The sequence below is a fragment of the Pseudonaja textilis genome, chromosome 1, assembly GCF_049901715.1.
Source record: "Pseudonaja textilis isolate UNSWEBS1 chromosome 1, rPseTex1.2, whole genome shotgun sequence".
NCBI classification, from domain to species: domain Eukaryota; kingdom Metazoa; phylum Chordata; class Lepidosauria; order Squamata; family Elapidae; genus Pseudonaja; species Pseudonaja textilis.
This window is the reverse complement of record NC_141990.1, coordinates 205,415,211-205,442,589: the sequence shown is the minus strand read 5'-3', so window position 1 is coordinate 205,442,589 and position 27,379 is coordinate 205,415,211. Positions and strand designations below refer to the sequence as shown.

At 38.3% G+C, this 27,379-nt stretch overlaps 1 protein-coding gene across 5 annotated transcripts; it reads right to left on the bottom strand.

Moving 5' to 3' along the window:
* Window positions 1-1,308: 1,308 nt before the first annotated feature.
* Window positions 1,309-27,379, bottom strand: LOC113449719 (transcription factor 15-like). Of its 5 annotated transcripts, none has more exons than XM_087920297.1 (5): window positions 26,736-27,379; window positions 24,806-25,129; window positions 14,197-14,265; window positions 13,603-13,647; window positions 1,309-1,420 (listed from the first exon to the last, which is right to left on the bottom strand). In XM_087920297.1, the coding sequence occupies exons 1-2, from the start codon at window positions 27,222-27,224 to the stop codon at window positions 24,983-24,985; spliced, it is 636 nt and encodes a 211-aa protein (XP_087776423.1). In that variant the 5' UTR covers window positions 27,225-27,379; the 3' UTR covers window positions 1,309-1,420; window positions 13,603-13,647; window positions 14,197-14,265; window positions 24,806-24,982. The 5 variants fall into 5 exon arrangements, with proteins under 5 accessions (XP_087776423.1, XP_026576618.2, XP_087776422.1 ...); XM_087920296.1 differs by lacking the exon at window positions 1,309-1,420 and adding an exon at window positions 11,763-13,000; XM_026720833.2 differs by lacking the exon at window positions 14,197-14,265.

Below are 27,379 nucleotides of genomic sequence, written 5' to 3'. Positions count from 1 at the left end.
CTTTGCTCTGCTCGAACAGGTTTTCCATGATGTAAAAGATGGTGAGAAGTGAGAAATAGAAAATGAGGCATTTTTTTACTGTTAAAGGATAGGAGTGATAGGGAGAAAGTCAGGCACACACACACACACACACACAGAGAGAGAGAGAGAGAGAGAGAGAGACAGAGACAGAGACAGAGACATATACCAATAATAGGTTTATATAGTACACACACATACACACACACACACACACACACACACCATTAACAAGTGAATACATATATACAAATATTATTGCTAGATAATCTTAGTGTAAAATATTGCAGATTTTCAAAACCAGTGCAAAAACTACAACTGAGATTTTCTATCTATATTTCTCTATCATCTGCCTATATCATCTATTTATATCTATCCTTTATATCTGTCTACCATCTCTCTTTCTTTCATTTCTGTACTATTTATCATCTATCTCTATTGTAACCAAACGTAAATAGATTCTAACTACAATATACGATATACTAACAAAACTCAACTAAAAAATTTCAATCTCCGCTCCTTTACTTTATACCAGGGGGCTTCAAACTTGGCAAGTTTAAGACTTGTGGACTTCAACTCCCAGAATTCCTCCTCCTGTCATGTTACCTCAGGAATTCTGGGAGTTGAAGTCCACAAGTCTTAAACTTGCCAAGTTTGAAGAACCTTGCTTTATGCAATGAATGCTTATCTGCTAGTTTTTGCTTCTGCCCACCCTTGTTTCTCTTCTGCACGGACCCAAGCATGCAACTTCTCTCCTTAACACACCCTTGCTCCGTCTCCAACACCCAGACCACTTAGAGTTTGTGCTCCACCATCCACATTTTAGCATTTTCTTTTCTGCTGGCTCTTTTTGCAGATTCCTTCCTCGGCTTCAGCTGCCCCAGGCTCCTTTTCCATTTCTCCTCCCTGGCCATGGGACCTCTGGCTCCTGGTTTTCCCAGCTGTTGCCTCTTCTGCTCCATGTCTGATCACCTTTCATTCCAGCAGCTTCTCCTCTCAAACCTAGAAGAAAACCTCTCTCCTTCTGTCTAGCTTCTTTTATACTCCCCCTTTTTCTGACATGTACATGGCAGTTGGCAAACGATTCTTAAAAAAATTAAACTTTCCCTTTTTCCTTCCCTGCAATTGTCACCGACAATCAGGCTACTGCAGAGAAGAAAAAACCCCTTGACCTTGACATCTGCATGCAACATTTTTTTGTTTCAGGGCATTTCATCCCTCCTTCTTGACTTTCCTTCTTCTTTAAAATGTTATGGAATCTCTGTTAACCTTTTTACCACCAGGGATTTCAGTTTTCCAAAGTTGGTTTCAGATTAAGGTGAAACCCAGCCAGCTTCAACACCAAGATTTGCAGATGTAGAGGAAACCATGGGCAGTTCACTGGCTGTAAAATGCTGATTGACTGAGGAAAGATCAAAAGTACAAGAAATGAAAGGAGAGCAATACTTTTTGGCTGACTAGTTGGGATTTTGAATATGAAGGGGAAATCTCTGGGCCCGATTTATGAGTTGAGACCAGAGGTGGATTGCTAAGGGTTCACAGGGGTTCAGGAGAGCCCCTAGCTAAGGTTCTGTGCAGTTCAGAGAACCCCCACATCCAACTTCTAGCTGACCCTGCCCACCCTACCACTCCACTCCCAGGAGTCCCCACGTGGCCCGTTTTGGAAGCAGGTAAGTGCAGGGCATGCGCGGGGGCTCAGGGGGGGTGAAAAATGGGCCTCCCAGAAGTTCTGGCTTCCACAGAGCCTCCAGAGCCCGGGAGGCCATTTTCGCCCTCCCAGAGGCTCAAGGAAAGCCCCCGGAGCCTGCGGAGGACAAAAATGCCCCCCTGCTGTGGTGCAGGAGGCCGACTAGGCCACGCTCACCATGGCCACGCCCACCCAGCAACCAGGCAGAGAACCTGTTGCTAACAGTTTTGAAGCCCACACAATTTTCCTGAGCCTTGGCAACAGAACCCACCGCTGTGTGTGTGTACATGACACATTCAAGTCGGTGTTGACTCCTGGCAACTCTTTAGACTAGTTCTTGCAATTTTCTTGGCAAGGTTAAGGGGGGGGGGAACATTGGCCCAAGGCTGGCTTCATATCCAAGGTGGGGCTAGAAGTCCCAATTTCTAGCCTGATTCCTTTACTACTACTAAGGTGACCAACCATCCTCCTTTAGGGAGGACAATCCTCCTTTTGTAAGTTCTGTCCTCTCTCGAAAAGTGTCCTCCTACATGTCCTTTTTGATATTTGAAGACTGATCTGTAAATCTCCGTATTTGATCGATGCCGATCCAATCCATTGTGTATGATGTGACGTAGTTGACATGATGATTCGTCAAGGCTCGGTACAGTGTGGTGAGACGTGATTATGAGATGCATGCGCTCCACACAGGAGAATTGTTTTGAGACAGTGTGCCGTGCGCCAGAGTGTACTGTGTGCCAGAGTGCACCATGCGCAAGAATGCCCCGCATGCAAAAGTGCGCCACACACTGCACACAAGAGTGCGCTGCACACAAGTGGCTTTGTTTTTTCTTCTTCAATTTATTTGTGTCCTCCTTTTCATTGTAAAAAAGTTGGTCATCTTACCACTACACCAAGCTGGTTCTCACCCATGCTCCTAGCAGCCCTATGTTTTTAGCTTCTCGCTTTGTTTAGTTCGCAATCCTTGGGCTGATTTTTTTTTTCAAGTGCCTGAGTTTGAAACTTTAGATCCTTAGTGAGTTATTTGATTCTTATATTTTTTAAAAGTATTTTGGTAAGCATTAAAGCTTGTTCAAAGCTATTTTCTTAGGCCAAGTTGCTTCTTGCTTAATTTTTTCCTCCAAATAGCGTATCCCGTATTGTAGCATTTTATTTCATATAAGTCCTTCTTATTGCCTTTAAAATATCAAATCCTTTTACTACATTGCAAGATCTTCAAATCCGAAGCTCTGTATATTGAAATAAATTAGACCTGGAGTTGTACACAAAGTGTATTGAAAATTGCATTAAAAATAGTAACAATCTGCAAAAGAAAGCAAAGATAGTACCAATAGTAATAGGCACCTTGGGTGCAATCCCAAAACATCTTGAGGACCACTTGAACACCATTGGCATTGACACAATTACCATCAGTCAATTGCAAAAGGCAGCTTTAACAGGACAACAGAGTTGGAAGGCACCTTCGATTCCAGCAGAATTTGCAGTTTATAGCAAACCAGAAACAATTCTCTGAAGACCCTAATATTCTGGACATGGAGTTACAAAAGAAATGGAACATGCATCAAGCAAGTTGAAAACCTAACAGTTCCCAGTCCAGAAGACATTAGAATTACTGAAGAAAAGCTATGAAGGCAATCAAAGAAGGTCAAAAACCAGAGTGCTCCTGTTGGATTCCATGGATTTTGGCTAAAATCACAAACAAGTCTACATTTGCGACGGGCAGATCCGATGAACAGATTTTTGGAAGCATTTTGGAAAATGAAGAATGGGTAACACCTGGAAGAATATTCCTAATTCAGAAGGATAACAAGAAGGTAAATGAGCCTTGAAGCTACAGACCCATAACCTGTTTGCCAACCACATGCAAGCTATTTGTAGACATACTTGGAAATTAAATTCATAGCTTTTTAGAAAGAACTAAGTTACTCCCTATAAAACATAAAGGATGCTGCAAACATTCAAGGAGAATAAAGGACCAGTTGTTGATTGATAAGTTGGCTTTGAAGAATTAAAGAAAAAGAACAAATTTGTTTATGTCTTGGACGGACTATCAAAAGGCATTCAATTCTGTTCCACATAGCTGGCCTAAGAAATGTCTTGAAAGTTTTTGAATTATCATTTGGCAATTTATGAATGCTTAAATGAAGTTTTGGCAAATGAACTTTTGGATGGCAAATGGGGAAGAGTCAGGAGAAATTGAAATTAAATGTGGAATTTTTCAAGGTGACCTTTACATTTTATGCTATCAGTGGTCCCTTTGACAACAATTTTGAACAAGGCAAACTGTGGCTATGAATTGGTTAAAACAAGAGTATTTTCTTTTTTGCATTTTTTCCATATGGATGATTTAAAACTATTTGGAAAAACAACGGTTAAAGCAGATTTCTTGATTAAAAACACAACAGAACTCAGAATTCAATTTGACATTGACAAGGGTACAGTTACAGCCATAAAGGCAGGCAAAATTGTTGAAGGCCATGGAATACAGTTTGCTCATAAAGATTTATTAAGGTAGTAGTACCAGAAGAATATATGTAAAAATACAAATATTTGGAAGTTTTGGAACCTTCTGATTTATTAAAGAACCAAGTAAAAAAATAAAACTACCGCCAAATATATTAAATGAGATCGAAAAAATTTGAAATCAAAGCAAAGTGATGGAAACATCATCAAAGCAATCAATACCCGGGCAATCCCCTTTACACGTTATACAGCAAGAATAGTTGATTAAATCCATATAGAAGTTGATAACTTGGATCAGAAGACAAGAAAACCAGTGATGATATACCACACATGTTCTATACCCCAAAAGCTACATTAATCAGTTGTGTTTGCCAAGAGCTAAAGAGGGTAGAGGACTTCTACAGGTGAATCAAACTCTGGATGAAGAAAAGCATGGCCTGAATGACTACATTAACAAAATTGAGAATCCTTGCTGAAAGCTGTCAATCAAAGAAAAGTTTATGGAGATTGTCCCAAAGATAAGGCAACTGGACTTCCTTGTTTTTCTTTGAAGACATTTTGCTTCTCATCCAAATTTGTTGCTGAAGTAGCTTCTTGGTTGAGAGGCGAAATGTCTTCAAAGAAAAACAAGAAAGTCCAGTTGCTTCTTGAAGAAAAAGCACCTTTGGGATAACCGTGACCTGGATGACAGAATCTCCATAGACATCTATGAAGATTCTCAGTCATCCAGGTTACAGTTGTCCCAAAGGTGTTTTTTCAAAAGGCTGAGGAGAAGAGAAGAACTGAAGAAGCTTCTTGGATGAGAAACGAAAGGTCTTCAAGGAAAAACAAAGTCTAGTTGCCTTTTGAAAAAGCATCTTTGGATCACTCAAGCTCTTAAAAACAGCAAAGGTAAAAGACAAATATAGAAGAAAAAGCAATTGCAAACTGATTTGTTAATTGTAAGAATAAGCCAATGCATGGTCAATACTAGAAGAATATAGAAGGAAAAGAAGATTTTAAAAAATCTCACAAAGTGTTTGTTATGACTAAGAGTGTTAAAGAAAAAAAAAAACTGAAGGCTTTACTTTACCAGCTCAAGCTTTGATAACTAATTGCATGAAAGCAAAAATTCCTCACGTAGTAAGCAACAGTAAATGTTGCTTTTGATATGAAAAGGATGAGAAAAAAATTAACTATGTAATCAATGGCTGCAGTAAAATTTCAGAAACTGACTATAAACAGGATTTTGGCAGCTAGTTGCAAAAATTATTCATCAGACTGCAATTTTGCCAGTGCGTGAATTTGAATGTAGGAAGAACCACTTAGACCATCAAGCTGAAAATATTTTTGAAAATAAGCTGATTTCGATTTTATAAGATTTAAAATCCAAACAGGCACCCTTGTTTATAACATGCTTACTATAACAATCACGGAAAAGAAGAAAGTCTGGTTCATTGATGTTGCTGTAATGGGTGATGCTAGGATTGTGGAAAAGCACTTGGAAAAAAATGTTATATACTAGGACTTGAAGATCAAAATTTAACACTTATGGAAAAAAGAAATCCACTATTATACTAATTGTGACTGGATTAGCAACTGTATCTAAAGGACTTGGAAAATTTGAATTTACTGGACCTGAACACTCCATCTTCACAAAAAGCTCCTTATATATTCAGATGCTATCTTAATAATTCTTAGATCCTTGGTTGGATTTGAATGATTAAGTTTTCACCAGTCTTTGTGAATCTAATTGTAGAACAATATACTCTACTTTTTTATTTTCAGAAAACTTCAACTAAACAATATCAGCCAGGTGTAAAGCCCCAAACTATCGCCATGAGTAATTTTTTCCTCACCTGTTTGTTTTCCAGTGCCAGATAATTTTAACAATAACATAGCTTTATACTGCCATCTACTGGTACATTTTCATACCAAAATTTGTGTGATGATATATATAATATGAATTAGAAGTTTGAAAACTTCGCAACACAGTATATTGTTCATGCATGACAAAGAAAAAGCAAAGACTGTGTTTTGAGTTAAAATGATGATTGTAAGGAAAGGTATGGTATTTTTCTCAGTATGGTGTGTGTGTATATATATATATATATATATATGTAGATATTCAAAGTATCTACAGCGCGATGAAGTCTCATTCATCATCTTGGCTTCTGTCTCCGGCTCTGTGCTTCTCAGAGTAATAGTAATAGTATTACTCTGAGAAGCACAGAGCAGACAGACTGGTGATGATGAGACTTCATCAACGTGCCATACTGAATCTAGCGAAACCAACAAAAAATCTACATATAAAGAGAACCTCAGAAAACATATATATATATATATATTATATATATATATATATATATATATATATATATATATATATGTGTGTGTGTGTGTGTGTGTGTGTGTGTGTGTGTGTGTGTGTGTGTGTGTGTGTATGTGTATGTGTATGTATATGTATGTTTTTTTCCTCATCCTGATTGGTTGGGAGTCTTGGTCTGTGTTTATTGGTCTTGGAGTTTGCTGTGTTCTGCTTGATTGGTGTTTCTAATATCTTCTGTCTGTTTTGTGGCTTTTTTTGTCTTGATTGGCTGGCAACATTGTGTTCCTGTATTGGAGGCTTTTAGTGAAGCTTGGCTCCGAGTAAATGGATGGCTATAATTTCCTAATAAATAGAAAACTTTCTTCAAATTTTACAGTAAAAGCAAAAAAATGTTTAAAAATAACAATATAAAAATCATATGTTTAAATGTATAATCCATAGGAAGGCTGATAATGTTTATATGTTTACCTGGAAAGAAACATAATTTAGCTCAAGGAGAATTTGCACGATAAAAACACATCACATTGCATTGTCAAAACTAAGTGATGGTATCTTTTGGTTTATTAACTGCAGTCTAAACTTAGGTTGGGATTTTAATATTATTATGCTTCTTCCTTTGACAAGTGGTATGACCTTATCCCAGATTAGTGCAAGTATGTATGTTATGTATGGTTTCCCATACTTTTAATTCTGAAGCGGTTTTGCCTGGAAATCACTGTAAATTCTATTCAGTTTTTCAATTCAGTCTTTATTAGTCATAGACCAGGACAAAAAAATTAAACATTAAAATAAAGCAAAACAGTACCGAACAAGGCATAATAATATCTTTCAACTGATCATGAAATCGTCAGTGGTGACCACAGTCTGCCTACTTTTATAGACAGTGTCATAAAACATAGCTACGTTAAGAGAAACTGGATCATACTGATCAGACAAAAGTAGTTGAACATAAAAGAGATCAGAGTTTCTGGGATATTTAGTTAGGTAAGGTGTTATGAATCCATTAAATCACTTTAAAAGTGATGGAATTGACCATCCCTACACTAGCTTTCTAAGAAAAGGAACGCAAATAGATGAAATACATATTTGTCCATTCTTAGTCCCATATGTAGAAATCTATGAGTAAATTCCAGAGGTGGTATTCAGCAGGTTCTGACCAATTCTGGAGAACTGGTAGTGGAAGTTTTGAGTAGTTCAGAGAACTGGCAAATCCCACCTCTGACTGCCCCTGCCCTCATCTATTCTCTGCCTCCCAAGTCCCAGCTGATGGGCTGGGTCTTCTTTTGTTGCCCTGCACAGGAGAACGGAGCTGGAAAGCAGGTTAGTGGAGTAGGGAGGGAGTGGAGATTTTACAGTAACCTTCCCCCAGGAGTGGGGAGGGAATGGAGATTTTGCAGTATCGTTCCCCTGCCACACCCACCAAGCCATGCCCACCAAGCCATACCCACAGAACCGGTAGTAAAAAAAATTGAATCCCACCACTGGTAAATTCCCATCTAGACATATAGTTGTGTAGAAAGTTTCCTTATTGATAGTTCAAGCCAGATGCTCTGTGGCAGTGCCAATTGAAACCATGCTGGGTGAAGTCCTCTGAAGTAGGTGTTTTCCCCCTGATATTTCTGGGTGCAGAACTTGCAAGGAGCTTTTGAAAACAGCTGCCTGAAAAATGTATATAGAACACATGTGTGCACAGATGCACACAACACAGCATGCAGAGATAACTAGAGATGCAATGTTTGCCCCAATTTGAAACATGGATTTTTTTCACTCTTAATTGTACTGGATCCTACTGATTAGGATACTCTTTACAATAATTTTCACAGCCCTGTCTCTACTCTGCAGTTGTGAGATACTGAAGAAGAGTTATGGTGATGATAATTCTGTTCAGTTGCTTTCTTTAAGTTTATAGAGATATAAGGTCTGGCTATTCTTAAATGATCTCTTCTCTTTTTAATTATCTAAAACTAGGTGGTGTTCTGTTACTGCAACTTACAGTGAAAAGGCTGCAACTTAGAAATATTTGCAATAGATTATAAATAAAAATCAACTCTTTCTGGAGAAGAAGAAAAAAGCAAAACTAATCATATTTGATCTCTCAAATATGGAACATGCTTTTTGAGTTTCATAACCTTGCTGAGGAAAACAGAAATTTAGTTTTCTCTCTCTCTCTCTCCCTCCCTCCTTCCCTCCCTCTCTCATCTTTTAACAATTTTTGCTCTTGTAAAAAGCTGATAGATAGAATTCCTTTATAACTGTAAAAAGTAGTGAATGACAGGTAGTAATAGGGAAGATGCTCTATAACAAAACAGTGAGAAAAAAGGAATGGAAGGAAAAATTGGACTTGGGATTAACATTCAAAGCACGGGAGAATCACTCAGGGTTAAAATAAGGATTGCTATTATCATCATAGTTATAAACCCATTTTAGCTAAAATAGAACTCTATTTTCTCTTTAAATACACCTCGAGCTTCCATTATGTCTTTCAAACAACCCATTCCACTTTCTGTAAAATACAATCAGGCACTGCAGCATGCATTTGAATTCCATTTGAAAATTTTAGGAAATTATTTTCAGTTTGCTTAAGGATAAAATCATGGATTTGTTCTATTATTTCACTGTCATGTTTTAGATTCTACAAATTGTTGCTTAAAACCTGTACTACCAGAAAAAAAATGTGCTTAAAAAAACTGGAGGTCCATTCCTTTCCTGATATTTTTCATTTTGTTTTTCTCTTTTCAAACTTTTGTTGGAAAATCTCATCGTGCCTTGGGGAAAACCAATGTCTTGTCATTAGGCAAAGAGTGGAACCATTTCTGGAGATCCATTTTGGATGTTACTTAAAAATGATACATGGTTAAATATTTGATTTATTGATTTTAGATTTTTACTACCAGATGAGATGATTAAAGGATTTCCCACTCCATGTGACACATGCCTGTTGTTAAAAAAGAAAGAAAACTATAATTGTAGTTGTTCAATAGATGTGTATCTGCAAAGGATCAGTGATAAAGACATAAAAATCAGCTTCTTGCATACATGGCTGTGTGCTTCTCTTAAAAAAGATTATAATATTTGTATAATATAAAGGATTATTTTTCTGTAACAATCTCAGTTTCCCCAAAATCCTTATTGAATTACCAGCAAAAGTTTAGAATCTTAAGTATATTCGGACATATGGCTTTCAAAATGTGTAGTAAGTGTGATATTTTAATAGTAGCAATTGTATTTGAAAATGAAAAAAAAAATGGATTAGAAAAAGATAGTAGGAGCAAGAGAGAGCATCTTTAAACTTTGACTAATGCACATTGCTGTTTTCTGGAGAATGAATTAGAATTGCCAACAGATATTTGATCGTATTAAGTGCCCTTTCAAGTATATGCCTTTCATTTACAGTAGAAAGCCATGCAAAGGAACTTGCCTGTTATCTCACTCTTTGTCTCACCCAGCTTCCATATCTGTATTTTCTATGCACTATGAAAGGGGATGGGCACCAAGCTATTCATGCATGTGAAGTACTATCTTTTATATATATATCAACTTCAATGACACCAAAACCCTAGCCACTATAGAAAACCCCAGCCACAGAATTATCAGAGAAGCCATAGAGATTGAAAGGAAGACCTGAAAGCATGAATAGAAGAGATGATTCCACCAGACTGTCAATTATTTGGAAGCCTGCACTCACAAACAAAAAAAATCTCCACACCACTAACCAGGCAAACACCTGGGCACAAACAGATCCCCCCTGATACCTCCAGCTCAAACAAACCCCAACCAGGCACCCAGATGAAACCTAGCTTCCTAACAAATGATAGCCATCCATTTACTCGGAGCCAAGCTGCACTAAAAGCCTCCAATACAGGAACACAATGTTGCCATCCAATCAAGACACACAAAAAAAGCCACAAAACAGACAGAAGATATTAGAAACACCAATCAAGCAGAACACAGCAAACTCCAAGACCAATAAACACAGACCAAGACTCCCAACCAATCAGGATGAGGAAAAAACCATTCTGGCACAGCAGTAGGCTAGCCCCAAATTTAAAACTGAAACAACTGTAAAAGACTGACTCAAAGATGAACACAATACAGAAGCCTGATGATGGCAGATGAGATTCTGCCGAAACATTGCGACAACTTTAAAAGCACAACTATAATGACATGGGAAAATGCCCGAACAAAGCTGAATACCATCTATATCAACATAAATGCAGAGTTATGAATCTGGTGGTCTTAACATATATATATCCTGGTTGTACAGTTTTTAACTGTTATTTGTTTTAATTTGTTTTACATTGTTATTTGTATATGTCTTTTGGTGTTGTTCAGTTGTATGTTGTGAAAGAGCACCTTATTTCGTTGTTCTCAGGTTTCTGAGAACAATGACAATAAATTTATCTTATCTTCTTACCTATTTGGCTTACAATACTTTTTTTGAAAAAAATTCTACTAAAATGCTATTTTATGTAACTGGGTTGTTTCAATAAAATCTATTTTGGTAGATTTTACTGGTAATGGACAAAAGTAGCCTACTTAAACACAAAAAATGAGCTCTTGCATTCTTGCTGAAATTCTCTTCGTCAGCCGGAATTGGCTGCTTTCTGAGATGATTCAAATAGTATGCTTGAAAAGTCATTATTTAGGGCAAGAATGTACAAAGTAGAAGTTTTTAAAAAATGCTTACACTTTCCATTTGCTCTTTGCTCTTTTGCACAATAGCTTTTCTTCCTGTGTGAAGAATATACTTTTACATTCACTCTACAAATAGGAAGCCCATGGTCTCTCTCTCCCTCCCCTTCTTCAGTCATGTAGCATAATGTCAAAGACAGGGATGGGATTCAAATTTCTTAACAACCGGTTCTGTGGCCGTGGCCTAATTTGTGAGTGTAGCTTGGTGGTCATGTGACTGGGCAGGTGTGGTTTGCTGACTGGGAGTGACTTGGTGGTCACGTGACTCGGTGGATGTGGCTTGTATGTAAATATTGACATTTTATTTAAAAAAGAGCAACTTTTACCCAAAACCAGACAAAGCAGGCAGGCAGCTTGAGTTACTCACAGAATCACAAATTCACTTAAAGATCCATCATTCTGCAATCTGCTACCTGAGCCTGTCTCATAAAATTTGCTTTCAGGCAAACTCATAAAATTTGCTTGCAGGCAAACTCATAAAATTTGTTTGCAAGCAAACTCACAAAATTAACTCACAACACACCATTATGTAAATATTGAATTTTTTATTTAAAAAAGAGCAACTTTTACCCAAAACAAGGCAAAGCAGGCAGGCAGATTGAGTTGCTCACAGAATCACAGTTTCACTTAGAGATCTACCATTCTGCAATCTGCTTCCTGAGTCTGCACTGAAAAATAGAAGCTTCATTCCTAAGGAAGGTTCAGTTCTGTTTTTAGATTAGCTAGAAAGCAAGAAATCCAATGATTTCCTGCTTTCTAGCTAATCTAAATCTCCCAGGAGAGCTGATAGTCGGAACAGCTGATGGTAGGAAAATAAAAGGAAAATAGCAACTTACCAAAAATTAGGCTAATGCAGGCAAGTTGGATGGTGTGCATGCCAGGTAAGGAGTGAGTGGGCAGGGAGGGGAGGAGCAGGGAGGGGCCAGCCAGTGGCATGATTTGCCGGTTCTCCGAACTGGGCAGAATCCTAACAAACAATTATATAGAACTGAACCAACCAGGTAGAATCCCATCCCTGGTCAAGGAAGTTCTAACCCTCACCCACTGTTGATTTTATGGGTACCACAGCAGAGCTATGTTTTAAAACAAAAGTTTGGATTGGATTAAACACAGTCCCAGTCTTGCTCCATCAAAAACCTTGATGTAATGTTGATGCGGGAATGGGCCATTTCCCGCTTGTTCTTTCTGCAAAGAGAGCTGGCTTCAGTAAACATACCTCGGTTTCTACTAACAACACATCAAGCCCTTTGTGGTTAAGGGAATCCTTTGAAACAGGACATGAATCCAGTATCTGATTTATTGCCAGTAACTACAGCAGATAAATGGAATTCAGGGCTCATGATGTGATGACAGCTAGTGGCTTAGATGATTTGAAAGGAGACTTAGAGAAATGCATCAGTAATTGATCTCACAAAGCACTCATAGTTGTCTTGTCACTGTCTCCTCTTTATGGGGTTTCCAGGTTGATCTTTTCAGTTATTAAATGAAAGCATTTGAAGCCATGTTGTTATGTCCCCCAAAGCTCACTTTATACTGAACAATTCTATTTTGTATAGAATTTGCATGTGCATTTCACTTAAGAAACTAGGATGTACCATTTTAAGTAATTAGGCATACCTCTTGTTATACTGTTGATCATGAGCTACCCTAGCCAGGGAATTCAGTGTGAAGACGGCAGATTGGATCCTCAGACCAGAATGATGGCTTACAGTTGGCATTTGTCTCCAAGGCACTTCAGAATAACAGAAGGGGAGTGAGTGCCTTCTGGAGAATTTTGAAGAATATCATGTCTAAAAGTGTTGATTGGGGACTGAGCTACAGATAGATTGAAGCTGATGAAGAAAGGAATATATCACCTTCTGTACATCTTGGGTCTTCAAAAAGCCTCATTAAGTCCTGTAACATTTCTCTGTCCCACCAGGTTTCATCTATTTCTGTATCAATTGCCTTTCTCTGATTCTCATTCCACATTCACTTTAAATTATGGTAAAAATGGCAGCCTTGCAAGTAAGTAATTTGCAGTTGCAGAAGCAAGAGGAAAGGGAAACTTCATCTAAACCCAGGTAATCCTTGAATTACAACAATTCTTTAGTGGCTGTTCAAAGTTATAACAACACTGAAAAAAGTGACATGACCATTTTTCACACTTAGGACTGTAAGGGCATCTCCATAGTCATGTGATCAAAATATGGATTGGGTCATATTTATGATGGCTGTAGCATCCTGGTGTCAGGTGATTGTCATCTTCTGCAACCTTCTGACAAATAAATTTCATGGGAAAGCCAGATTTGCTTAACAACTGTATTTTTAAACTATTGTAATGATTCACTTAACGATTGTGGCAAGAAAGGTTATAAACTGTGGCAAAACTCACTTAACTGACTTGCTTAGTAGTTGAAATTTTGGGTTCTATGGTATAAGTCGAAAGGCCCACCTGTAGAAAGACCTAGCTGCTTCTGACCATAGTGCACCACAAGACCTTGGAGAAAAGGAAAGGAAAAACAAACATATTGAAGCCAAGAAACATATTTAAATTTACAGTCTGGGTCTGAATGGAAACAGGACAACACATGAGCCATTGGATCCTCATTTCAGAGTTATTTCCTTACCAGATTCCTCAATAGCTTCAACAATGACAGATCCTCTAATGTACTGCCTACCTTGGTAAAGTTCTTAAAAATTTAGAGAGATAGTCAGGAATGTATCTGCCTTAAAAATAGCCCATGTTGAGCTGTATAGCATAGTCAAACATCAGAAGTTGACCATAGAAAATGTTTTATGATGTTTTATAATATGACACAAACTGTTTGATAAATCTGTGGAGTTCCAATATCCCCACTTTGTGTTTTTAATGTTTTTATTAATATATTAATCAGTTGTTGTGCCTAGCATGGAGTGAGTTTGTGTATGTACCATCTGTAATGACCTCAGAAGGCTAACACACATCACCTGTTCATGCAGAATGATCATTTTACCCTCTATTTATACCTCTCTATACTTGAACAAAATGTTGGACTTAACTGCTGACCTTTGAAGGCTTACACTTGTGTAGAAGGGAGCAATATCTCATTGGGGGTTGCAACAGATACAACCTGACCTGTTAGAAAGAGTAAACAGTATCAATATTAGGAAGCCCAAAGCTGAAGTAGATTAATGAGAGCACTCCTTGAGAAGGAACTACAAAACAGCACAAGAGTTTAGTTAATAAACACCAATACTTCAGTTTTCCATCTCTTTCATTGCACTAATCATGTCCATTAAAAATAATTGTAAAAAAAAACTAAAAGAATAAATTATTAGACCAGCCAAGTATATTACCCACGCAGTGAATGTAAAAGGCTCCTGCAGTTCTTATTTGACCTAATTGCTAGATGACTACAGATTTATAATTAAATTTCTGAAGGTCAACATTTAAGTTGATAGAAGTAAATGTTTAAATTATAGCTTATAATTAACTTAATTCTAAATTTCTTAATTTCTTCTTAATTTCTATAGAGATAGAAATTGTTTATGGAAGCTTTGATGCAATCCAAATGTAATAATTATAAAACATTTGATTAATCTTCTTTCATTTAACTTATTGTTCATTTAATACTTCATTTGTGCTGGATTGTGCCTATCTTTATTAAAGCAATAGGAAAAAGGATTATAAACATTTTCTATGTTAAACTTAACCACCAATAGAGTAATAGACCAATAGTTCTACTAAAGTCCATTGTTCATTCCAAAGCCTGGGATATTACACTAGAAAAGGGTGATAACAACTTCAAGAAGGATTGTATGTCAATAAACAAAACCTTCACAAATCCATATCGATAATGTGTACTAATCTGGAGATTTAAAAAATCCAGCTTGATTCTACAGTTACACTATCAAAAATCTGATGCAATATTCATTGCACTTGTAAGTGTAAATTAGCAATTAATGTATTATAATGAAGTATAATTCAGAAAACTGCTATGGCTATTATAGGGCTCCTTACTGCATTATTTATGTTTTAGCTGATTTTTAATTTATTGTGGAAAACTTATTTCTTACTTTAGGATATATTTTTTTCCTTAGCTGGTTAAAATCTTTGTATGTAAACTAAAAAAAAAGTTAAATTATTTTCTCACCTACTCATTTCCATACCATCTATACATTTCTCCAAATTTCAGAAAACTAACGGTTAAAGAAAAAAAATCTAACAAAAATAACATCCTTTCTCTTGTTCTCACCACAAATTCTTCGCTCATTTCTTTCTGGGGCTGAAAGAAGTGGCCAAATGTATATGCAGGGCTTACTGTATTGTACTGAGTTGTTTTTTTTTAAATTAAGAAGAATAACTTATTTTAGGACTTCAGGATACAGAATTACTATACAGGTAGTCCTCGACTTACAACAATTTGTTTAATGACAGTTTGAAGTTACAATGGCACTGAAAAAAGTGACTTATGGGTGTTTTTCACAGTTACAACCATTGCAGCATCTTTATGGTCACGTGATCAAAATTCAGACGCTTGGCAACTGACTCATATTTATGACGGTTGCAGTGTCCTGGGGTCATGGGATCTCCTTTGGAGACCTTCTGACAAGCAAAACCCTTGGGGAAACCTGATTCACTTAACGGCCATGTTATTAACTGAACAACTGCAGTGGTTCACTTAACAACTGTGGCAAGAAAGGTCATAAAACGGGAGGGGCAAAATTCATTTTAACAACTGTCTTACTTAGCAACAGAACCTTTGGGTCCCATTATGGTCGTACGTTGAGGACTACCTCTACTGTAAATAGTTGTTTTCTGTGACTGCAATCCAGATAACAATTCCCTACTCTTCTCCTAGCAATTAGCAGTAAGAAAAACAACAGCTCCTTTTGGTAAGTAAAAAGGTTAGAAGTAGCTGTTTTTTTTTTTTTTTGATGATAGATAGTTGCTTAACTACGGGTTTAAGTTTACCTCCTGATGCAAGTCACGTTCTGTATTAAGAGTTCTTGTACTTGTGGGTGGGTGTCCCTCCTTGAGAAAACGAGACAGCATATACATATACAAATCCATATAGATAAAAAGAATTTTTCACGAGTCTGCTGTCGATGCATCCACCCATTTAGAAAATGCTTCCTGATGCCTGGAGGGTTTTGTATTTGCTTTATTGGCTCCGTGCCCATGTGCCTTTGCTGCTCCTCATTCTGGACATTACGTTTCTCTCCTCGGAAGGCTCATCTTCAAAGTCCTCTTTCAGGTGGAGCCACAGCTGCCTCATCCCATCTCATCTGAAAACCGCCTGGCCTTTTCCTCAGGCAAATGTTTTCATTTGACATCATTGTTCTTTATTAGGCCAGCTCAGTAAGCACAGCCTTCTGATTAAAGTGCATGGCTTGAAGAGGTTGGTCTGTGATAGCAATTGTGGGTGGAAGAATAGAGAGTACTGGGACACCCAGTTATGTTGACAAGGGGGAAAAATGCATCCAACAAGTTAAGTGAATATGGAAGATCATGTGCTTACAAAATATAATTTAAACCATCTGAGGAAGGATAGGATGCTGGATCATGGCTCTATTAGAATAGAATAACAGAGTTGGAAGGGACCTTGGAGGTCTTCTAGTCCAACCCCCTGCCTAGGCAGGAAACCCTACACCACTTCAGACAAATGGTTATCCAACATCTTTTTTAAAAGTTCCAGTGTTGGAGCTTTCACAACTTCTGGAGGCCAGTTGTTGCACTGATTAATTGTTCTAACTATCAGGAAATTTCTCCTTAGTTCTAAGTTGCTTCTCACATTGATTAGTTTCCACTCATTGCTTCTTGTCCTGCCGTCAGGCGCTTTGGCAAATAGCTTGACTCCCTCTTCTTTGTGGCAGCCCCTGAGTTAATGGAACACTTCTATCATATCTCCTCTAGTCCTTCTTTTCATTAAACTAGACATACCCAGTTCCTGCAACTGTTCTTCATATGTTTTAGCCTCCAGTCCATTGGTGGGATTCAAATTTTTTTACTAACGGTTCTGTGGGCGTGGCTTGGTGGGCGTGGCAGGGGAAGGATACTGTAAAATCTCCAGTGAGACATGGCATTTGCTGGTTCTCTGAACTACTCAAAATTTCCGCTACCGGTTCTCCAGAACTGATCAGAACCTGCTGAATACCACCTCATCTTTGATACTCTTCTCTGCACTCTTTCTCAACAAAACTATTCTCTCACATTTTTAGTGACTTATTTCCCCCCCTAAAATTTTGACTCTAGTAGTAAGGAATATCAATTCCTAGTGATTACAATATCAATCTTTAACTGTTGCAGGGATTTTCTGTATAGTCTTGGTGCTTAATGCTGAATTTTGCTTATTTATTTATTGGCGACATTGACATAACTGTCATCTCAATCAAAATAATCAAACCTCTTCATAAAAAAAAATCAGATTAAACACCTGAAAGCATTAAAAGTGCACCCAACAAGGACGATACAGCCCTATCACCTTTTCTCAAAATGCTTGACAAAAGAGAATGATCTCAATTTATTTCTGAAAGGAGGGAGCCATTCTCAGTTCAGTGAGAAAAGAATCTCAAAGGATTTCAGCAACATGGGAGTGCTCAAATGCAAACTGAACAATGGGTAGTAGCTTATCAGTGTGGGTTTATTTTTTTTCCTGCCATTTGAATCTATTTCTAACACAACTCCAATATATGAGACCTTAATATATGACACCTAATAAGAGTGACCTCTTAGATCGATTTCCCTGCACAATACAAGTAGATTTCCCTGGCAATTCCTATCTGGTAGGTTTGGTTATGAGGAATGAAGGGAACCTGTTCTTAAAGTTGGATGTTAGTAATGTACCAAGGGTGTATGAGTTACATACAGGTTACATACAGGTCCCATTGAAACAGTTCATTTAGTGACCGTTCAAAATTACAATGGCACTGAAGAAGTGACTTATGTCCGTTTTTCAGACTTACAACTGTTGCAGCAGTCACGTGATCAAAATTCAGATCCTTGGCAACCAACTGATACTTAGGATGGTTGCAATGTCTCTGGGTCATGTGATCACCTTTTGTGACCTTCTGACAAGCAATGGGGAAGTCAATGGGGAAGCCGGATTCCCTTAATAGCCATGTTACTAACCATGTTACACTTAACAACTGCAATAATTCGCTAAAGAAAGAAAGAAAGGTCAAAAAATGGAGCACAACTCACTTAACAGCTATCTCACTTAGTAATAGAAATTTTGGGCTCAATTGTGGTCATAAGTCGAGGAATACTTGTAGGGATGATAATCCATTATCTTACGGTCTTCTCCATTATTGTAACCTTTTCTAACTTGCAAGAACATTTCCCACAGTTATTTGTTTTCCTTCAGGGAAATGCAAAGAGGCCTTGGAAGTCTTCAAATGTTATCCTCAACAACTCTACTCTATGCATTGCTGCCCCCTGAAACGCACATCTTCTGTGAGAATAAGGAGATTTTGTGAATCATTTTTTCCTTTTCTTCTGGTAGATGGCAACAATAGTAACATCCACAACCACAGTACTTCACTCTCCGAATTCTAGCTAATAAAACATTTCCAACGTCAGAGTGAATATGCAGAAAAAAGCAGTCTTAAAAATGACTTTAATATTCATCTATGTTACAAAAATACATTTTATCTTAAGATAGACTATCAAATTAGAATACAAACAAATTTGATTTTTAAAGTAGGTTTTATAATTAATGCTAAAAGTATACGAAATGCCAGAGGTTTTCATTGAGGTACGATACAAGTAATTCACTGATTTACAAAGAAATCATGTAGTATGTTTGAAAACTTATAGAACATATTAAAAACCACAGACCTTTTTTCTAATTGATAGGATCCAGGATAATATTGTAATAACATATTATTCATAAACATTCTTGGTTAATTGAGTGCTTTTGAATGAGGTGTAACATAAATAAAAATAGATGAAAAGCAGGTGAGTACGAAAATGCGTACGCTTACCCCCTCAGAAAACAATATACTCTGTTAACGTCTATTTATAAGATGATGTTCAATTCTGTTTTTATAGGTTCACTGAAGGAAGCTTAAAATGATAGCACCTAGGTGAAGAGTACATAATCACTAGAGTACATAATCCTTTAGATTTCAAGACAACATTGTGTTGTACAGCTTCATTCATTGCAGCAAAGCCGTGATGCAGGAAGATATCCTAAAATGTTACACTCTTAGATAACAGATCTCCATATTCAAACCGAGAGCTGGAAGACCTTGTATGTGACTTCCTTTTTGATAAAATCCACACACATTCTATGGCACTACAATGTCTACCCCCCCATCACATAGAACAGCAAATTGTAAAATATGTTCAAATATGTTCATTGTAGATATAAAATTCATGGTGACCAATATGTGCTTTGAGAAAGGTTGCCTCATACTTCCTTTAATTTCTTACCTTTTTAAAAATATCACCTCCTACTGTAAGCCCAGGGGAGATTTTAATTAATAAAACACTCTTGCTTTTTCTTTAAAAAAAAAAAAAATCCTATTCCCACCTGAGAAGAATATGTTATTTATTTTTGTTTTCAAGATTGCAGTAAACCTTTTCCCCCTGTATGTGGAAGCCATGAGCCAGATTGTACATTTTTCAATTAGGTAAATGCAGTCTCAAATTGGAGTAAGATATTACCAACCTTTCATTTTTACCAGCAGTTATCAGAATAAAGTTGTATCACAGAAGAGAGAATCTTAAAGTACAGGCATTGTTTCTTTGGGAGACTGTAATTAACAAGACATGTTGCCCCTATTTATAAATGCTGAGAACACGTGAAAGACCAAAATTAATTGTAATGAAAGGCTTCTCATTTTCAGACCGATTCAAGCAAAGCGTATTGCAGTAACTGTAAAAACTTATTTTAGCCCTACCAATAGGATGGCAAAAGTTTCTAAAAGGGTGATTTGTTAGTGATGCATTTAGATCATTGCACCGAAGCTGGTACACAAAATAATGTGTGCCTATAGCCGCCCCCATCCTTAAATACAAAGCAAACAAGCTATGTTTTGCCTCACAGTCTCCATCTGCGACAGATGGAAAAGCCTCTTCTAACTATAGGATAGTTATATCATGTGAAGCACCTCATGGGATCATTTCCCTTCCTTGGTGAGGGGGATGGTATCACTTCCCTGTCAAGAAGCATTTTATCAAGGCAAACTGAAGCCAAATCTGTAACCTTTGCCACTTTTGAATAGAGTGTCATTTACATCTACAGAACAACTGTTTTCTTTTAAAACTGTTACTCTTGTGAAACATGATAATAGGAAACTTGGAAGCAAGATAAGGACATATACTCTACCTTCATCCTTTCTGCCTTTGAGCTCATCATGTTAAGATTAAAGGTGAAGGAAACAGAACTAGGTTGTCCCTTAATATGTTCCCTCACACTTCCTATTTCATAATGATCAAAGAGAGTTTCTAAACATATAAGAGTCCTAATCTCTCACATTATGATCGCCCTGTGATATTGAAAACTTCTCCCACATACACATATGAAAAAGAGATATATGACCAGAATTTGTTTGTATGACTTGGTAGGCAAAAATATGTTCCATATAATAGATACCGTATTTTTCTTTATTCTCATTGTGGTGAATAGCCATTATATGACTTGCAGAGATCAAAATGGTTTTTGGCTTAGATGATCCTGCTAAATAACAAGCAGAGGTATGTCCCTGCCAATATGTCCATGTTCTTTTTGGTACTTTGCACATCTTAGAAAGTATATTCAACCCCTAGTCTAGTCTCAGGAGACAGAAAATGTACTAGATCAGAAATATGCCCCTCTAAGTAGAAAGCTAAAGAGGGCAGGTCTACTCTTGTCCACCAATTCTAAGTGACTTCATCATAAGTATGCAGACATCACACAAATTACATTGTGTGGTGGTGAACAAACTTGCTGAGTATAACATAAGGCAGCTACATGTCCAATGGAGCATGGAGGATGGCAGAAGGAGAGAAATAACTAACTTTCTGGAAAAAAAAATAGTGTGTCATCATGATTATTTATGGCTCAGGGAGCTATAGGTGTGACAATACCAAATGCCATGACTGCATATTTGAGACATAATACTGATGTGTGTCCAATCACACTTGGCCAATAAAGCTATGCTATTCTATTCTATTCTATTCTATTCTATTCTATTCTATTCTAATCTTAAAGGGGGCAGTCGAGCAATGATGCCATTATGTGTGTGTGTGCATGTGTGTTATTTTGGCATCTTTGTAGCTTGCTGAGATGGAATTAATCTGAATTCAAGCTTTATTAATGCATATAAATCATATATAGACATAGTTTTCAAGATTGGTGGTTTATTTAATAAAATGATGGAAATAGAGAAATTTGAATGTGTGGTATTCGCTTTAGTTGTTTTTTTTAGTTAAGAATAATCTCTTTCTCTTTTATATTGTTCTTTGGAAAAAAGGACCAACAAATTTTCAATTAGATTTTTAAATATATGCCACAGCATATTACTTTTACAAGAATCCACTTGTAAAGTATTGATTGGGACAATTAAAAATTAACGAATGCTGTGAAACTGTAATTGGTGGCTTGTTAATTCTGACAGAAGTAAGAAACCCGGTGTTGAAAATATATTAAAGGAATCCAGACATCGCTGCTCTATGTGTACATAAGCCCTACATACATTCAGAGGCTCTTTTCCCAACTCTCTTCTCTAATAATTTCCACTTTATTTTGGTTTATTCTGCCTGTATTTGAAAATGTAAAACCTATTTTACAGATTTAGTCTAATTCAAAACAGAGACTGCAGGCCTACACAACAAGCAGGAAAGAGATGACATCAAATATAATGCATAGCAACGATGTGGGAGAAATCTAGGAGCAATAATCGACAGCGCTTGGGAACATTTTCAATGATGAACTAATTTAGAAAGATCCTATACTTTTTCAAGAATCGTGACTCACCATGTAGCCCTTCTCCAATTTCAAATCTACGAGCCTGCTCCTGTCTGGCTATATCTTCCACGAAACCCAAAGGTGCTTTTTCAAGAGGCAACTGGACTTTCAGGAAAAGGACATCTTCTGCAAGAGCTACTTCATAAGCCAGTTTGTCAAGGGATCTTCAATACAAGCCTTGGGCCCAACTTTATAGCTAAAGGTAGCTTTGTTGTAAGGAGGGCTCTGACATGCTTGGCTCATTTCAATATGAGGGTGCCTTGCTATTTTATTTATTTATTTACTAAATTTACATGGCTTTTTGTAAGGCTATCTATTGGATGAAGGCTTTCTATAGCATCTGTGGCCGAGACTCAAAAAGGTACGCATATTGCTCCTGCCACAAGTAATGGAAAATCTGTAGAAGCAATAACTTAATATTTGATATATAAGCTGCTAGAAATGCATAAATCAGCTCTAAGAATGAAGTGTCCGTATATTAGAAAGGAACCAGGGCCTTTTAAAAAGGCTATTAGAATTCCATTTCATTAATTTATTCATTCCTGGCCTGGACATGTCATCATGCATATGGAGACAAGTATCAAAATTTAAATATTTCCCCATATAAAATAACTCCTACAGAAGAAGGCTAGCAAAGTCAGTGGCTTTTTACTGGGGTGGGGAAGGGATAGAGAGCTGGAGTTGCATTACAGAGGGGGAGAGAAACTCTGACCTGTTCCACTACCAGAGTTGCATGGGGACAGCAGCACAGATGCCCATGAGATTGTCATCTCTGAAGGACAATGAGGACATCGTTGGCCCACCTGCAATGGGTCATCCTTAGCTTTTTCCTACTGCAGTGTTACAGTGGGTACAAGGTAGCCGGACTGATGTAAAGAATGGGTAAGAGCCAGGGGTGGATTTCTACCGGTTCTGTCCACCTCTGTAGAACCGGTAGCTCTGAAGAGCGGCAGACATAGAACCGGTTCTATGTCTGCTGATGTTTTGGCCCACCCGCCCGCCTGGGCTCTTACCTGACCTTTATTTCCTGATTTTTCAACTTCAGCTGCCCAACGAGGCACAGCTGCAGTTAAAAAAACAAGAAAAGAGGGCTGTTTCAAAGGCTGCTTCTCTTCACACACTTGTATGGCTAATTTCCAGAATTTTCTCCTAGCTTTGGAAAGGTTCAACACACAAGGCAATAAACAATCTAATTTGCATAAATAATCTATCCATGGGTAGAGGAAACCCATATCTTCTAATTCTGTTGCTGATAGTGAAAAAACAAAGCTCCTATACTTGAACCCTCAGCCTGGCTGAGATACCATCAAAAAGATGGTTGAGAAATCTTATTCCCATAAAGGAGAAAGAGAGGAAAGAGAAAGGATAGAGCATCTTGCAAAGCACTTGGATAGTATCAGCTTTCATGAATGAAAGCGACTTAGGTGTCCCAGGATATTGTTGCAGGATCCAATCAGAGTTGGTCTCTGGGATGAGAGGTGTAGCCTTCTGAGCTTTCGGACTTATGCTGGAGCTCATCCTCAGGTAACTTCTCTCTAGTAAAGTGTGTCTGTTAGAGAGAAGTTCCCTGAGGATGGGCTCCAGCTTGAGTCCAAAAGCTCAGAAGACTACACCTCTGGTCCTGGTGACTGACCCAATTGGATAGTGCAATATCAGCTTCGTTTATAGTTTGGCTACTATCCTATTGCTATAAGGAAGACCTCAACGACATCTCTCAGCTTCACGAAACAACTCTCGCTTTTCAGATATATCTGTGTCAATCCTGGATGTTATGTCTGCTACGGATCTTCAGGTCTTCATGCCAAATTTTGTATATGGGTCAAGTAGTTACTCAGAACTAGCCATGGAGTCATTATATATCTAGTTTCTCCTACCATTAATGGAGGGAAAGAGGAAACCTCATTATGTAATATTTCCCAAAGGACAAGGCTTGAGAAGACAGAAGGGAGAAGGTTCGTTCTCATCACCATGGCTAGTATATTATAACTCTAAAAAGCAAATCATTTTCTAAGTTACGCTGTCCAAAAGCAGTTTACTTCCTTTTCTCCATTGCTTTACCATGCTGCCGTTCTTTGTTTCTTACATAATCTGATAGTCCTTGACTTAGGAACAGTATTGAGCCCCAAATTTCCTGTTGCTAAATGAAACAGTTGTTAAGTGAGTTTTGCCTCATTTTACTACCTTTCTCACCACAGTTAGCAACATGGCTTTTAAGTGAATCACACGGGGATCGCCAGAACCCAGGACACTGCTACCGTCATAAATAGGAGCCAGTTGCCGAGCATCTGAACTTTAATCATGTGACCGTGCAGATGGTTGTGTTAACCAAAGGTCGTAAGTCACTTTTTTTCAGTGCCATTCACTAAACGAACTATCGTAAGTCAAGGGCTACCTGTGTATGACTCACAGTTAATCTAAAGAAAATCATGCTGTCCCGCTCCATTTTCATCCTGTGACAGTGAGCTTGTGATCACCCATAACAAGAAAGGACATTGGAAGCCCCACATTTTAACCCAATGACTGGCTAGAGCAGACTTTTCCAACCTGATGCTTTCTAGAGATGTTTTGGACTATTTAGCTAGATAGAACAGGATGATATGCTTACACAGGAACTAATAGTTTCCTAGGATCGGAGGAGTGACCTAAGGGAGCATCATTTTCACATTGAGACTGGATAAACTGGGACCCCATGTGCATTGTGGCTACCATTTGGGTACAGACCTTCCATCTCAGTGGAAACCTTTGGGTTTTCTGGCAGGAGCCAGGGAGTCTTTGAAGAAAAAAAAAAGAGAGAGAGAAACATGCCATTCCTTGGTGTGTTCAGTTGTGGTTAGAAGCTCTGATGGTCTGAAATCTCCACGATAAGGAGATGCTGGATGTTGTGAAGCTCAAGTTCCATCATGTGACATCAGTTTGGGAGGCATCGGTATCACAGCTTGGCTGCTTAGGGTTAGCATTTCTTGCACAAAAATAGCTGCCGCGCCAGGTGCAACTTTCCTCACCGTGTTCAGTTTCATCTTCAAAAAAGCCCTGGGAACCGGTCTGCTGCAAGGGAAAACAAAGCGCAAATCGTGGTTACTCTTTTGCCCCCGCCTTTTAAAATAAGATCAAAATAACTGCACAATTTCAACACGAATAGTATGAAATGAGTGCCAAGCTATTACCTAGAGCTGTTCTGTGCCCAGTCCAGCATTTACACAAGCAGCTCATCTGAATCAACATCCATAAATTTTTTTAAAGTGACAGGTGTTTGTCTCGTTCTCTGTGCTGCAAATAGGACCAAAAGCATCCATTATTAAACAGCAGGACACATAAACACATATTATATTTGTTTCATGTCTGTTGCCAGTGGCCAGTAAACATTTCACTGGTTCTATAAGAGGCAGAGCAGATCAGGCCAGTGTGTGGACACACAGACACACAGACACACACACACACACACACACACACACACACACAGATAGAGAGAGTGAGTAGACACATAGATATTGAAATAATATCTGTCTGTCTATCTATCTATCTATCTATCTATCTATCTATCTGTCGATGGATAGATGGATGGATGATAGATGATAGATAGATGATAGATAATCTGTCTGTCTGTCTGTTGATGGATGAATGGATGGATGGATGATAGATGATAGATCCATCCATCCATCCATCCATCCATCCATCCATCCATCCATCCATCTATGCATCTATCATATCTATCTATCTATCTATCTATCTATCCATCCATCCATCCATCCATCTATCTATCTATCTATCTATCTATCTATCTATCTATCTATCTATCTATCTATCTATCTATCTGTATATCTATCAATCTATCCATCCATCCATCCATCCATTCATCTATCATATCTATCATTATCTATCTATCTATCTATCTATCTATCTATCTATCTATCTATCTATCTATCTATCTATCTATCTCTCTCTCTCTCTCTCTCTCTCTCTCTCTCTCTTTCTCTCTCTCTCTCTCTCTCTCTCTCTCAGCTGGTTAGTGTTACTTGCAGATCCTTACTTATACCTTCAGTCAGCCATGTTCATTTTTAAGGCTAAGTTTGTTGTTTTAGTTTTGTTTGTTTAATGTAAACCCTGAAACGGAAAAGGTTGTTTTTTTAAAGTTCTCTTGAGGGGAGCGTAACATAAAAAAAGTCTCTGTGAGAAATACAATAAAAGAATACTACTCAAGGACCTGAACAATCTAAGGATTGCTTATAAAAAAGAACACAGAAGGTTACTTTTCCAAGCTACAAAAGAAGGCAAATGCAGCTTTTGTTCATTCATTTCTATATTCAAGGCTCCCATGAAAAAAAAAACCTTACCTGTCTTTAAAAAGAGCTCAGAAGCACTCTCTTTTCAAGAATTAGAGGGCACCCCAAGACACTTAAAAGAAGGTTTGTCTGTGTTATGATATTTGGCATGCTGTTAATGTAAAGATTAAGTTCTACCTTCCCTTCATGCCATACAGGTACCCCTTTCTGCCAGTGAAAAAAGCACAAAATCTGAATCAAGCAAGTTGATTTAAAATGTGGGGCAAGGATGTCTAAACACTGCCACCTTCTAGACGCGAGGTGGTAGTGCAGTGGCCATCTCCATGTGGGTCATGATTTGGGGGTCAGGGAGAGCCCGATGCCAGCCTTACCTGTCTTCTCTGGTTGCTCAGACAGAAGGTGCAGATGGATCTTGGGCTCCCCGAGGCAGGGCTGCCCTGCAGGAGAGGCTGATACTGCAGGCAGGGCTGCCTCACAAGCAAGGCCTCCTCCGCCAAATTCCCACTGGATTGCTGCTGTTGTTGCTGCTGCTGCTGCTGCTGTAGGAGCAGCATATTCGCCAGGTGCGAGATGTAGCTCGAGGCCAGGCGCAGGGTCTCGATCTTGGACAGCTTACGGTCTGCAGGCTCAGTTGGGATGAGTGTGCGTAGGGTGCTGAAAGCGGTGTTGACGCTGTGGGTTCGGTCCCTTTCCCGAGCATTAGCTGCCTGCCTCTGCTTGTTGTGACCACTCAGCCGAGGGCTCTTGCGTTTGCGTTTGCTTTGGGCCCCGGTGCCGGGCAGGGAGCGACCCGAACTGCTCTCGCTGCTGCCACTCTCCAGCTCCTCCAGATCGGATGCAGCACCCCCGCTCGACTTCATGGTCAAGCCGGCAGCCCTTCAGCTCCATCACTTTTATGCCCAGCAGCTGCCACCTTGTTCCTGTTAGCATCAGCAGCCGCTGCTCTACCAACTCCCCTCCAGCAGCAGGTCATTTTTTGAATGGTTGCTCCTTTTAGATCGAGCAGATGGTGGCT

Bases quoted from the DNA above. Each gene is read 5' to 3' on its own strand.
- LOC113449719 (XM_087920297.1), bottom strand. From the start codon at position 27,224: ATGAAGTCGAGCGGGGGTGCTGCATCCGATCTGGAGGAGCTGGAGAGT. The intron at 25,130-26,735 runs GTAAGGCTGGCA...TTTCCCTTGCAG, and splicing joins TGAGCAACCAGAGAAGACAG to CAGACCGGTTCCCAGGGCTT.